The sequence below is a fragment of the Muscardinus avellanarius genome, assembly GCF_963383645.1.
Source record: "Muscardinus avellanarius genome assembly, chromosome: 9".
In the NCBI taxonomy this organism is placed as follows: domain Eukaryota; kingdom Metazoa; phylum Chordata; class Mammalia; order Rodentia; family Gliridae; genus Muscardinus; species Muscardinus avellanarius.
The window spans coordinates 95105043-95120261 of NC_137795.1; the positions used below are offsets into that span (position 1 = coordinate 95105043).

General features: G+C 41.3%; 1 protein-coding gene across 1 annotated transcript in view; it reads left to right on the top strand.

Annotated features, from left to right (window-relative positions):
• Window positions 1-1336: 1336 nt before the first annotated feature.
• NUP205 (nucleoporin 205) overlaps window positions 1337-15219 on the top strand; it is a gene marked incomplete at both ends in the record, with an annotated part of 77501 nt that continues 63618 nt past the window's right edge. The window contains 7 exons of the mRNA XM_080701798.1: window positions 1337-1364; window positions 6825-6967; window positions 8153-8324; window positions 11768-11912; window positions 12724-12883; window positions 13295-13523; window positions 14752-14916. Coding sequence (XP_080557924.1) covers window positions 1337-1364; window positions 6825-6967; window positions 8153-8324; window positions 11768-11912; window positions 12724-12883; window positions 13295-13523; window positions 14752-14916 — 1042 coding nt within the window. The remainder of the gene's footprint in view (window positions 1365-6824; window positions 6968-8152; window positions 8325-11767; window positions 11913-12723; window positions 12884-13294; window positions 13524-14751; window positions 14917-15219) is intronic.

Genomic DNA, 15219 nt, shown 5'->3' on the forward strand with positions numbered 1-15219 from the left:
AAATTAGCAAACTAAAATTTTGTAAGTTAAAAAAAATGTTGAAGCTGGGTTTGGCGGTGCACGTCTGTAGTCCCAGTTCTTGGGTGGCTGAGACAATAGGATCACAGGTTAAAGACCAGCCTTGCCAACCTAGCAAGACCCTGTTTCAAAACAAAAAATAATATTTCAAATAAACCCCAAAGGGCTGGGGATGTAGCTTGGAGGTAGAATGCCTCTGGTTTCAATCCCCATTCACCTCCCACCCCAAGAATGCTGACACACTTTTGGGTGCTTACGTAGAAGAACACTTGGAGTTATGAAATTGTCTGGAATTTGCCTCAAAATAACCTGTGTTAGGAGTGTAGAGTGAAACGGGATGGTTTTGAACCTGGGTGGATAATTTTATATATGCCTGAAAACTTGATAATAAAAATTATTTGATTATTTTTGCTCTATATGAATCTGTCAACTTAATACACTTAGTAAGTTGAAATGTCACGGACACTTAGTGACAGTAAACTCCCCAAGACAAGACAGTAATGCAAGGAAGATTTAACTTAAAAAGTATATAATGATTGGGATGTATGACTTTCATAATATCATAAGTGGAGCCGGGTGTGGTGGCACGCCTGTAATCCTAGTACTTGGAAGGCTGAGACAGGAGGATCACAAGTTCAAGGACAACTTCAGCAACCTACTGAGAGACCCTATTCCCCCACCCAAATAATAATAATAATAATAATAATAATAATAATAATAGTAATAATAATAATAATAATAATAATAAATAGGCTGTTATAAATAGGCCTCTTTCTTTTTGTACTGGGGATTGAACCCAGGGGCATTCTACTTCTAAGCCATCCCCCTCTCTCTGGCCCTACTTTATTTTTTATCAGGAAACAGGGTCTGAGTTGCTGAGGCTGGCCTGGAACGTGCTATCCTTCTAAGAACTGGGATCACAGGCGTGTGCCACCACACCCAGCAGTGGACGTCATTTTAATAACTAGCCTTGGAATAGCTTTCTCCATTCCACTTCCCTACTTTCTCCACCGCCATCCAAGCGGCTTCACTCATCACTGGGAAGAAACTACGAGTCCCAGAATGCATTGCGCACTTAACATCCAGTTGAGGACCCCTAGTTTCTGAACGGATTGCCCTCGCCTTATTAGAATGGGAATGGCCCCCACGCAAACTTGGTGATTGCGACCCAGCACAGAGTCCGCTTAGGGCCGGGGTCGGCCGGGCGCGCCGCTCGGAGGGTCGGCGTGGCGCCTTCCTGATCAGGCGCCGCTTCGGGCAGCCCCGGCCCTCCCGGGGTCCTCCTTGCGCCAGGAGGGCCCTTTAGTGCGCTTCCAAGATGGCGACGCTGTTGGCGGTAAATTCGGGTAAGTGCGGCCAGGCAGGAGAGGGGTCATGGGGCAGGGCGACGGCGGCCTCCTAGCGGGAGAGGCCGGGGTCGTGAGGTTCCTCGGAGTCCAGGCCGTCCCTCATGCGCGGCTCGGGTTTTGCTCTGGCTCCCGGCCTGGAGTCCCGCCCCTCCCCAGTTTGAATGGCGCGCCTTGGGCGCTGCGGCTGCTGCCCTTGCGTTTGGCTTTGGTGAGTGGAGATCGAGGGGCTGGGTCAGCTGGATCGGGTCCTGCAATCTCGCAGCTCAGGGCTGAATCTGGTCCTCTCCCTGGCCCAGTCCGCTATGTGTCTGTGGTCTGTTTTCTCCAGGATGCGGGTCATCGTCTCTAGCAATGAGGCCAGACGACCCGAGATATTTTTCAGCCACGAGCAGAGGCTGGAAACCGGCGTCTGAACGCAGGCACCCGGGCCCCTTTTGGGGTGCATTAGGGTGGTCCTGGAGGCTGCGAGGGCCCTAGATCGTGAAGCCTGCCATACGGAAGATGGCAGGGAAAGGGGTTTTCCACAGGCTCTGCTGATGTCTCCCAGTTCAGCGGGTGTGGTCCCGCTCAGGACCTTTGCCTTTGTAGGAGTAGACTTTCGCGGTAGAACCTAGAAAGCAGTAAAGGAACTATGGGAGATGTGGGGTGGGTCGACTTTTGGTGTTTAAGAACGCCCGGGATTCTCTTAAGAGCGGGTGCATGTTGGCTGTCAGAATCCCTGGGATGCCGTACTGGCTCGTAGTACGCTGGGCAAAGAAAGATTCCAAAAGAATGTTCGGGGCGGAGCAATCCTGAAAACGTAGAATTTCCTGCTCAGAATGTTAATACCTCCACTGAGACACACTCTTAAGTTCATGGGTACAGTTAAATGAGTATTTGTGTGGTAGATGTGTGTAGGTAATCTCGTTTAAGAGGACTCTTTTCTGGGCATATTTTCTTGCCTGTGCAGCGTTTTGTTGTTGTCTTGGTACTGATTTGTTTTGCTTAACACAAGACCGATACTTTTGAAAAGTTGTCCAAAGCAGAGTTTCATAAATAAAACCGTTTCAGAAATGTCATAAATTATTTTATTAAAGACCGAACTATGTTCCGGGCATAGTGGCCTACGCTTGTAATCCTGGCATTTGGGAGGCTGAGACAGGAGGATCGTGGCTCGAGGACAGCCTCAGTTATTTATTACTTAATGAAGCTCTTTGCAACTCAGTGAGACCCTGTTTCAAAATAAAGAATAAAAAATAGGGCTGGGGTTAGCTCGGAGATAGAATGCCATTGGGTTCCATCTCCAGTACTGCAAAAACAGACAAACACACGAACTTGTCTTGCACACCTGTAATCCCAGTACTTGGGGAGACAGACAGGAAGATTAAGGATTCAAGGCCAGGTTTAGCAATTTAGTGAGACACTCAACAACTTAGCAAAATGGGTTCAAAATATAAATAAATAAAGGTCTGGGGTGTTGCTCAGAGGTAGATTGCCCCTAGGTTTAATCCCCAGCATCCCCCAAAATTATCTTATAAAAGTGAAGGATTGTATTTATTGAGCACCTACTGTGTCCCCCACTAGAATGAATATTGTGTTTTTATTGTCTCATATAATCTCATTTATGTTCTATGTAGTAGCTGCTATCAAGTACATAATTTTAAGCTGAATGGTAGCCCATACCTCCCAGTACTTGGGAGGCTGAGACAGGAGGATCACAGATTCAAGGCCAGCCTTTAGCAACTTAGCAAAATCTTGTTTTAAAATAAGCTGGGTGTGGTGACACACACTTGTAAACTTGTAATCCCAGCATTCGGGAGGCTGAGACAGGATAGTGGTTCAAAGAGGACAGCCTCAGCTACTTAGTGAGTAGTTACTTTGCACCTCAGTGAGACCCTGTTTCAAAATAAAAAATAAATAGGGCTGGGGGTGTAGCTCAGGGGTAGAATACCCCCCGGGTTCTATCCCCAGTACTACAAAAAAAAAAAAAAAAAAAGGGTGGGGGGGCTGGGAATGTAGCTCAGAGTTACCAACAAGACGATTGCAGGTTTGAGGCTATCCTCGGCAACTTAAATGAGGCCCTCAGCAACTTAATGAGACCCTGTTTCATTAAGTTAAAAGTAAAAAAAAATTTTTTTTACTTTTCCCTAGTGCTAGAGATTGAAGCCAGGGCTTTGCACATGACAAGCATTCATTCTGCTGCTGGGTTACACCTCCAGCTCCTCCGTTTTAATATGTCCCTGGAATTAACCCCTAGTACAAGGAGGATAAGTATATACTAAAGAAATGTAAGCCTTCCTTTTAAGTTTACATCTTGTCAAGAGGAAGGGATAACAATATCAAATATGTAACTTCATTACTAATATATAAATAGATCTGAGCCAAGTGTGTGGTCCACCTGCAATCTAAGAACTTAGGAGGCTGAGATAGAAGGATTACAAGTTCAAAGCCAGTCTCTGCAACTTAATGAGACCCTCAGCATCAAAATAAAAAAAGTCTGAGTTCAGCCGGGCGTGGTGGCGCACGCTTGTAATCCCCGCTTGGGAGGCAAGAGACAGGAGGATCGCGCAGGTTCGAAGCCAGCCGCGCGCGCTGGCTTAGGAGACCCTGTTTCCAAATAAAAATGTAAAAATAGGTCTGGGAGTGTAGCCCGGAGGTAGAAGGGCTTCCAGGAACCCCAGTACCACCAAAAAAAAAAAAAAAGAAAAAAAAAAAAAGGTCTGAGTTCCCCAAGAACTGGGATTACAGGCATGTTCCACCCGGCTTGGAGAGCTATATGTTTAATCAGATAATAGGCAAATGTGGGATTAAAGTAGGAGAAGTAAAGTAGGGGACCGTATATTCTCTTCCTAAGGAAGGTTTAGACATGCTGATTCCCATTCTTCCATATCCCTACACCAAATATCTGACACATCACTTCGTGGCCGATCTCCCTAGTGCTAGAGATTGAAGCCAGGGCTTGGCACATGACAAGCATTCATTCTGCTGCTGGGCTACACCTCCAGCTCCTTCGTTTTAATATGTTTTCAGCATTTATATACCTTTTGTGGAACTGGGGATGGAACCCAGGGACATTCTACTTCTGAGCTACCCCCCTCCCCCAGCCCTGTTTTTTTTTTTGTTGTTGTTGCTGAAAACCTCACCAAGTTGCTGATCTGGGCAGTGAACCTGAGATCCTCCTATCTCAGTCTTCCAAATACTGAGATTATAAACATGCACTACCACGATCGGCTAATAATAGGTAATTCTGAGCTTCTGCTGCGTGCTACTAAGCATGGTCCCACGCTCTTTACATGTATTATTATATCAACGCCCTATGAAGTCAATGCTGTCTTCCTCCATTTTTCAACAACAGAAACTAGGGCAGAGATCAGACACTCCACTAAGATGTCACACTGGTAAACAGAGCTTGAACCAAGGCACTCTGGCATCAGTGCACTGCAAACACTATACTGTTTCCATATATAATTCTGGGAAACTGAAAATGTTTCAGGAGACGAATTTAGGTATGTTGGAAATAAATGGCAAATAGCTCAAGTGAAATTAAGATCACACCTAGATAAGCCTCCTCAAATTTGTCTAAACTCAGCCAAATTAATTTATCTAAAAACATTTAAGCTCTATGAATGAACGTTAAGGCTCAGGAACACACACACACCCTATTATTGGCTGGGCATAGTGGTGCACACTTATAATTTTAATGACTTGAGAGGCTGAGGAAGGAGCATTGCAAGTTCCAGGCCAGCCTAAGCAACTTAAGAGACCATCAAAAAAGAAAAAGAGCTGAAGGTGTAGTTCAGTGGATTTACCTATTATTGTTACTACACGTATGTATCAAAATGTGGTCCAGATGGATGTTGTGGCACACTCCTACAATCCCTGGGAAGATTTGACAAGAGGATTGCAGGTTTGTGGCCAGCCTCAGGAATTTAACGAGGCCTTGTTTAACTTTGTGGGACCCTGTCTCAGAATAAAAAGGTAAAGTAGGAATTGGGCGTGGTGGTACAAATTTGTAATCCCAATACTTGGGAGACTGAGACAGGAGGATCACAGGCTGGAGGATACCCTCAGCAAGTAGTGAGACCCTATTTCAAAATAAAAATAAAATAGGGCTGGGGGTGTAGCTTGGTGGTAGAATGCCCCTGGATTGTATCCTCAAAAATAAGTAAGCCGGGTGTGGTGGTGCATGCTTGTAATCCCCGTGTTTGGGAGGCGGAGACAGGAGGATCATGCAGGTTCGAAGCCAGTCTCACTGGCTAAAGAGACCCTGTTTCCAAATAAAAATGTAAAAAATAGGTGTCTGGGAGTGTAGCCTGGAGGTAGAAGGGTTTCTAGGAACCCCAGTACCACCAAAAAAAAAAAAAAAAAGCTCTTAGACTCAACTCCTGGTATCACACAGGAAAAATGGTTCTTTTTTTAAATGAATTTATAAAAGTACATATTTCTTTTCTGTGTGTTTATTTACTCTTGTGGCGCCTGGGCTGATGCTGTTTTATACTAACCAGTGACCCACCAAGATAGAGTACATTTTTTCTAAGGCAAATTTGTTGTTTTACAAAAACTGGGTATTTTCCTATTCCTTCTTTTTACTGGGATATTCAGGAGGCAAGGAGAGGCACTTACCTTTATTAAGTGCCTATAACATGGCAAGCATTGTATTGCGAATTTTACTGAACTTATCTGATTCAAAAACTTATAACCCTTTGGAGCAGATGGTGTTCCTCTTTTATATAAAAGGAAGCCAAAGTTGAGAGGATGTTTTCCTCATTCTGGGTCACACAGCTAATAAGGGAGTAAAAACAGGTTCAGCTGATATTCCACTTTACTAAGATTTTATTTGATTTTATGGTGTTAGAAAACAACATGAGATGATGTTTATACAAGAATTCAAATAAACTATTGTTATAAATGTTTGGTTTTTATATAACTTATATTAAAAAGTAGCCATGAAACCAACACGTGCCTGTAATCCCAGTACTTGGGAAAATTGCAGGTTCAAGGTCAGCCTCAGCAGTTTAGCTAGACTCTCAGTAATAGGGTCTCAGATCTTGTTAAAAAAAAAAAAAAAAAAAAAAAAAAAACAACAACTAGCTGGGCGTGGTGGCGCATGCTTGTAATCCCTGCACTTGGGAGGCTGAGACAGGAGGATCGCACGGGTTCGAAGCCAGCCTCAGCTACTTAGTGAGGCTTTCAGCAACTTAGTGAGACCCTGTTTCCAAATAAAATATATATTAAAAAAAAGGTCTGGGAGTATAGCCCAGAGGTAGAAAGCCTCTGGGTTCCCAGTACCACCAAAAAAAAAAAAAAAAAAAGGAATTGGGTGTGTGACTCAGAGATGAACCCCTGGGTTCAATCCCTATTGCCCCTCCTGCCAAAAGTAGCCATGAGTATGATTAACCTGTGTAGACGATAACCTCACATTAATTTTCAAATGTATGTTTTATTTAATGCTATTTTTATTTTATTTTTTTCTTCAAGCTGCTAGTCTGTGGGGCCCGTACAAAGACATTTGGCAAACAGTGGGAAATGCTCTTTGGAGAAGACAACCAGAAGCCGTCCACCTTCTTGACATGATTTTGAAGAAACACAAACCTGACTTCATCTCGTTGTTCAGAAATCCAGTAGGGAATTTTCTTTTTTGCTTCTTGGATTTGCCTGTCTGTGTCTCTGTCTTTCTGGATTGAAGGAGCAAGTAAACTTATTGCATATAAATAAACATAAGTGCTACTTGAACTAGCCTAGTGGTTCCAGTTCTCTTTTAAAAATCTAATTTCTCCTGGGAGCAATTAGAGTCCTTTTTTTTGTTCTCCATAGACATTATTATTGAATTTAAGAGAAACTTAATATTTGAAGATGATTTAAGAAATTCAGTATATTTCAGAAATGCTAGATGCCTTAGAATTTCCAACCTATACCTATGCTTATAGTGTTGTGTGAGCTATGTTTTTCTTTTTTCTTTTTTTGTTTTGTTTTGTTGTTGTACTGGGTATTGAACCCAGAGGCATTCTTCCTGTAAGCTACATCCCTAGCCCTGTTTTATTTTTTATTTTGAAATAAGGTCTCACTAAGTTGCTGAGGACCTTGCTAAGTTGCTAAGGCTGGCCTCGAACCTGTGATCCTATTATCTCAGCCTCAAGTACAGATTACAGGCATGTGCTACCTTGCCTAGCTTGAATTAATTCTTTTGTATCATTATCATCTTGAAGTCTTTTGCAAGTAAGAATACAGTATTTCAGTGGAGAAATTTCAGATTTGGAAACTCTTTCTAGCTTTTGATAATTTTTTATATACTAACATGACCATCTAAGGAATACTTATGGGATTGTAATTATGTAGCCTTTTCTAAGATCTAAAACTTGGAAGATTTTATGGTCTGTGAGGTAATTATTGCTGTACGTCATTTGTTAAATATTTGGATCAAAAATTCTTTTAGAAAATAAGGCCACATCTTATATTAATGAGCTATGATTCACTCTACAAAGTAACTTAACAATTCATATATTCATTTGTTTATTTCCATTTGAAGACCTTAGGTTTTTAAAAAATTAGATATATAGTTGGAAACATTCCTTAGAAACGTGAGGAATAGAATGGTACTTTGTATGCTTTCTCTAAATTTTTAAGTTCAGAAAAAGTTAAATAATGCAAAATATTACCACAGAAAGATCTCATTCTTGATTATCTGATAAATCAGTTTGTCATGTTACTAGTCTACATTATCACGAATAAACTTTTATAAATAACACTTTAGGATCTTTTCTCCAATGTAGTATGTTCATTACTTGATTTTAATTGTGTCATTCCAGCCAAAAAATGTTCAACAGCATGAGAAGGTTCAGAAAGCCAGTACAGAGGGCGTTGCCATCCAGGGTCAACAGGGGACCCGACTTCTTCCTGAACAACTCATTAAAGAAGCCTTTATTCTCAGCGACCTTTTTGATATCGGGGAATTGGCAGCTGTTGAGCTTCTCCTTGCTGGTAGGTTGACAAGGTGTTACGGTAAGGGAGCGCAGAGTTACAAAGTTATGTGCTCGTGGTTGAAGATACTTTACTGTTTAGATTCCAAAGTAGACCCTAAGAATGTGGTTGACTTGACAAAATCATATATTCATATATTTCCTTTTGTTTAGCTTTGATTAAAGGGAAGACTTTGGCTTAGTGATTAGTTGTTAAAGGTAATTGAAATTTTTTTTTTTTTTCTGATACTGGGATGGAATCTAAGGGCATTTTATCTCTGAGCTACACCCCTAGTCCTATTTTTTATTGTATATTTTGAAACACGGTCTCACTAAAATTGCGGAAGACATCACTAAGTGGGCCAGGCTGGCTGAGAACCTGTGATCCTCTTGTTTCAGCCTTCTAAGTTACTGGGTTTACAAAATAATTGAACTTCTTTAAGGCAAATTTTGTTTGTTTTTTGTGGGACTGGGGATGGAACCTAGGGGCATTCTACTTCTGAGCTTCACCCCCAGCCCTATTTTTTAATTCCTTATTTTGAAACAAGGTCTCACTAAGTTGCACAGGGCCTCACTAAGAAGCTGAGGCTATCCGCAAACTGTGATCCTCTTGTCTCAGTCTCCCAAATGGTGGATGAAAAGCCTGCACCACCAGGCCTGAGCCTAGGCAGGCTTTTATATGGTAACTTATTGGCCAACAGTAATAGGTTGCATCTCCAGAGTGTATAGCACAAAGCGTTTATCGTCATAAAGGTAAGCTCACTCCTTTTCTAGAGTTTCTCTAGGGGGTAGATTCAGATGATGAAGGACTAGGTCAAAAATATGATAATTTGAATAATAAGGAGCAATAGGAAAGAAAATAAGGCAGTGGGACATACAGCGGTGGGGGCAGGTTGGGCTAATTCTCAGTAGAGTTCTTTGACAAGGTCTGAGATGAGGACAGTGACCTGAGGCCCGGAGGGTGAGAAGGTGCCAGGCCCCCAGACCTGTTGGGGAGGCTGTCCAGGCAGATTAAATAGCAGATACTTCAGTGGAGAGAAAGTCGTGTTTGAGGGTAAAAAAATACCAAAAAACCCACTGAGATTGGAGCATCAGGAATGGGGAGGAGAGTGGAGGCAACTCTGAAGACATTAGGAACCAGTTTGTGTTGGGTCTCGTAGGCCATGAAAGTTAGTTAAATTTTATTTTAATTGCACTAGAACGTTGTTGGTGGAGACTTTAACAGAAATATATGCAACTCAGAATAATTTAGAAATTATTGTGTGTAGAGAAGAGATTGAAATTTTTATAAAATAGGCAGTTTATTTTAATTGTAACAGAAGAGATGTGAACAAAGTACAGGCACTTTAGTTGAATGGAAGTTTAATGTCTAAAGATACCACATGCCTACCGAAATCCTTTGTGACTTAACACTACATTTAAAGAAATAAGATATTGTGAATGAGGCAGGTAATTTCCCCTTATGAGTAGTGGACGTTAATAAGACATACATGAGTTTTAACTCAGAGCTCTCTCATTTAAAAAATATTTTATTCTGTGTTTACCTTATGCCCGGCACTGTGATAAGACCCTAGCAATATAAAGTTGAATAAAACCAAGTAGTATAAAGGAACATATAGTCCAGTCATTTAGAAAGATGAAGAAATAATTTTGAGAGGAGAAAACAGGCAGTCTGAGTGCAAAAGGGCATGGCCCCTGAGCCCTCCACTTGGGTAGAAGTGCAGGAACAAAACTGGGGTTCTTCCCAAGTTACCAACAGCTGTCTGACTAGTTTTACTTTTATTCAGTTAATCCCTCAGTTTTCGTGTGTTTTGTGGAGTGGCCTCGCCTGAAATAGACCCTTGGTTCCCACATGTGTTAGTATGCCCGTCTTTCATGGGCATAACACGTGAAGGGCTTATTTATATCCCTTAGTTGCAGACACATAGGAGGCACCCAGTATTTATCCAGTAAGTGAATAATGGATGAAATATTTTGTGGTTAAGCTTGGGGTAGCAGTATATTGTTAAATTTAAGAAAGCCAGACATGGTGGCACGTGCTTGTAATTCCAGTATTTGGGAGGCTGAGACAGGAGGATTGCAAATTTGTGGCCAGCCTCAGCTATTTAGTGAGGCTCTCTGCAATTTATTGAGACCCTGTTTCAAAATAAAGAATAAAAAATTGGACTGGGGGTGTAGATCAGAGGTAATGAATGTCCCTGAGTTCAATCTCCAGTACTGCAAAAAAAAAAAAAAAAAAAAAGAAATAGTTTTGAGGTAATTCAATATATTAATTCATGTTTAAGTACAACTTAGCAGTAGGCCAGAGGGAAGAAGAGTAAGTTAACATTGGATCATACAGAAAAGTCTTCACAAAGATGTTGAGGTTTAAGGTAATGAGAAGGCATGAATCAGATTGAATTAGGGGCCTTCAGGAGGACGAAGAGCATCGAGCAGAACTCACCTGTGTCAGAGGGGAAAGCAAGGCGGTGAATCGAAGGGAATACAATGGAGTGGTGACTGGGACAGGAGAGAAGAAAGCTATAGGAGACGGCTGATACTATGCAAGGTACTCTCTCTCAGGCAAAGTGGAACTCACTCGAAAGCGGGCAGGCTAAAAGAATGAGTGAACTTGAATTAAAAAAGGTTGGTGCCGGGCTTGGTGGCGCACGCTTGTAATCCCAGAATTTGGGAGGCAGAGACCAGAGGATCGTGCTTTGCGGACAGCCTCAGCTACTTAGCGAGGTTCTTTGAAACTCAGTGAGACCCTGTTTCAAGAATAATATGACTAAAGCTGGGCGTGGTGGTGTACACTTGTCATCCCAGCATTTGGGAAGCTGAGACTGGAGGATCGTGGTTCGCAGGCAGCCTCAGCTACTACTTAGTGAGGCCCTCTGCAACTTAGTGAGACCCTGTTTCAAAATAAAGAATAAGAATAATAAGACTAAAAAATAGGGCTGGGGGTATTACTCGGAGGTAGAATGCCCCTGGGTTCCACCCCGCATACCGCCAAAAAAAAAAAAAAAAGTTGTTGACAGAAGACTCTAAGAGTAGAGGGGCCGGGATGTAGCTCAGTGGCGAAGTGCCTGCTTTGCAGGTGTGGCGCTCTGGGTTCGATCCCTGGTTCCAAAACAAAACAAAAAAACCCTTTTTTAAAAAATATAAGCTAAGAAGACTCTAAGAGTAGAAACTTCTGTTTCTATTTGAGAGATTTCATGTGAGCTTAAGTAAAATGGCCATTGGGTAAATTTAGATGCAGCGGACAACATTGAGATTGACACAGAACATAGGTTGGATGGACCTTTGATGATGTTGAGTAAAGAGTGAAACAGTGGATGGGTAGGTGAAGTAAACAACACTTAGGTGCTATTAAACTCTGAGATTCTGAGATGAGAATTCAGAATCAGATTCAGTGAGAGTGATTTTTGTTTCATCCTGAACACATTTGTGTATTTACTAAAATTATTTTTCAACTTCTTTTTCTAGGAGAACACCAACAGCCACATTTCCCTGGCCTCACCAGAGGATTAGTAGCTGTTCTTTTGTACTGGGATGGAAAGCGGTGTATCGCAAATTCCCTGAAAGCCTTGGTACAGTCTAGGCGAGGAAAGACATGGACTCTAGAACTCAGGTCTGGTTGGTTCTTGGGATTTCAGAGGTTAATTTGCAATTACTCGAAGAGCATAATTTTAATAGTAGAAGAAATTTCCACTTAGTTTATATAGTCTTGGTAAAAAATATAAAATAAGCTGAGTAGTAATACTTTTCTATTTTGTCAGAATGACACAATGGGTCAGGCATGGTGGTGCACACTTGTAATCCCAGCGCTTGGGAGGCTGAGACAGGAGGATCACACAGGTTCGAAGCCAGCCTTAGCTACTGAGTGAGGCTCTCAGCAACTTAGTGAGACCCTGTTTCCAAATAAAATATAAAATAGGTCTGATAGTATAATCCAGAGGTAGAAAGACCCTGGGTTCCACCCCCAGTACCACACACACAAAAAAAGAATGACACAATGGGCCAGGTGTGGTGGCGCCTGCCTGTGATCCCAGTACTTGGGAGGCTAAGGCAGGAGGATCATAGATTGGAGACCAGTCGCGGCAACATAGTGAGAGCCCGTTTCCCAATAAAAAATTAAATGGGGGTGGCGGGATAGCTTGGAGGTAGAATGCCTCTGGATTCAATCCCCAGTATCACAAAAACAACAAAAAAGTGACACAATGGTTTAAACCTGCTATGTTTTGTTTTTAAATAAAGATGATTATATTTAGAAGTTTATTGAAACTCGGCAATTTAAAAATGATGAAAAAAACTAGTTTATAATTCATCCTGGTATTTTTCAGTAGTGCATTACTGTCAAAAGAGGATTTGCTATATCAGTTGTTACGAAGAAGTATAAACATAATTGTTCAATATAGCTTTGTTTATTTCTTTTACTACAGTCCAGAGCTGGTTTCCATGACAACACGCTTTACAGATGAGCTGATGGAACAAGGATTGACTTATAAAGTCCTTACGCTGGTGTCACAAATCGATGTGAATAATGAGTTTGAGAAACTACAGCGCGAGAGAGGTTTGGGCAGCGAAAAACATCGCAAAGAGGCAAGGCTTTGATGAGTTCTTGGACTGTCTGCGTCCAGGCTCAGAAAAGTTATGACAATTCGAATATCTTTGTCATAGGCAAAAGAAAAATAATAATGACTTTCAAAATGTATAATGGGCTGTGTCCATAAAGCTGATCTGCAGGTGTTTCAGCTTCTGTGAAGTCATTCCTGTGCTGTTTTAGCTCCTTTTCTGCAATGGACTCTATGGGGAATTGATTACCACATTTTCTTAAGGAATTTAAGGATGAGGAATAAACAATAGGATATGTTTAGAATTCTAGAAATGAAATTTTGGCATCACTTGTGGATTCAGATAGGTTCTTTTTGTTAGCCTTTATTAAAGTTTACATTTTGTGGTCCAGGCCTTCCTGTAATTTATTTATTCTTATAATCACATTTTTATTTCTAGGTTTCTGATCTCATCAAAGAGTGCAGGCAGGCTCTAGCAGAAAGTCTTTTTGCCTGGGCTTGCCAGTCACCCTTAGGCAAAGATGACACCCTCCTCCTTATTGGACATTTGGAGAGAGTGACAGTGGAGGCTAACGGCTCGCTGGATGCTGTGAATCTGGCTCTTCTTATGGCGCTTCTGTACTGTTTTGATATCAGCTTTATAGAGCAAACCTCAGAGGAACGAGATGGTACTGATTTTTATACCTTTTAGTATATTTATTTTTAAGAATCAGATTTAAAATTGTAAAGATAACATTTAAGAAGGGTGATATTTTAATTACTAAAGTACAAAATTGCCTATTTTGTTTGTGCATGTCTAGTTTGATATATTTGAATAATTAGGTATATGTTCACTTTTTTTAAACAATACAGGGAATTGAACCCAGGGGCATTCTACCTCTAAGCTACACCCCTAGCCCTATTTTATTTTTTATTTGGAAACAGGGTCTTGCTAAGTTGCTGAGGTCAGCTGTGAGCTTGTGATCCTCCTGTCTTAGCCTCTCAAGTGCTTGGGACTATAGCCATGTGCCAGCATGTCTGGCTTTTAAGATCACATTTAAGGATGGGGTCTCAGTGGTAGAGTACATGTTTAGCATGTACAAGGCCCTGAGTTAGATCCCCAGTACCACCACCACTACCACCACCACGAGAAAATGCAGTGCCCGTTTGTTGTTCCCGTGGATTAGTTTCTTTTGAGATTTGGAATGGAAGTGTTAAAGGCTATATAATACATGCCTAATTTACTTTAATTGCTTATTTCTTTACTATTTATATTTTCAAAGCCTTCATGAAAACATAGAATGTCGACTATAATTTTAGTAGTTTCATCTTTGACTTAAAATATCTGTGAAGTAGATGAAATTTTTCATTTAAGATACATTTATTAATACTGCCAGGCGTGGTGGTGCATGCTTGTAATCCCAGTATGTGGAAGGCTGAGACAGGAGGATTGTGGTTCAAGGACAGCCTCAGCTACTTAGTGAGGCCCTCGAAGCTTAGTGAGACCCTGTTTCCAAATAAAGAATAAAAAATAGGGCTAGGAATAGAGCTCGGAGATAGGGTGCCCCTGGCTTCCATCCCCAACACTGCAAAAAAAAAAAAGATAGCATTTATTTATACGTTAGAATTTTTGTGCAGAAAAATCAGTGGCCTTAACTTTACTAACTTATATAGACACTTGTAAAAGCACTGAAAGTAGTGAGAATAAAATTTAGGATTTTTACCTATTTTCTCTTTCATTTCTTTGTACACACAATACTTAACAGTAGTGTATTCTTTGGTATGCCAAACGTTAATGTTAATCAGTCATAATTCTGTTTTGAAAATGCTCAGGTTTTCTGACGTCTAAACATTTCTTTGTGTTAAAGGTGAGAGTTTATTTGTACTCTTTGATGAAGTGTGTTTCTGTGTTTTCAGATATGATTCATCAGCTTCCACTGTTAACAGAGAGACAGTACATTGCCACGATTCACTCTCGTCTTCAGGACTCACAGCCTTGGAAACTGCCAGGGCTGCAAGCCACCGTTAGACTTGCCTGGGCACTGGCCCTGAGGGGGATATCCCAGCTCCCTGATGTGACAGGTAAATCGTAGGTAATTTCCTTATTAGACACAGTGTACCAGCAGTTAATGACGTTTTTGACATATATTTCTTTTACCTTTTTTTGTGGTACAAGGATTGAACCCAGGGCATTCTACCTCCAAGCTTCACCTCCAGCCCTTTTTATTTTTTGTTTTGAAACAAGTTCTCTCTAGGTTGCCCAGAGTCTCATTACTTGCTGATGCTGTCCTCAAACCTGTGATCTTCCTGTCTTAGCCTCTCAAGTACTGAAATACAAGCCTGCGCCACCACACCCAGCTTATCTTTGACATATATAAGCATGAA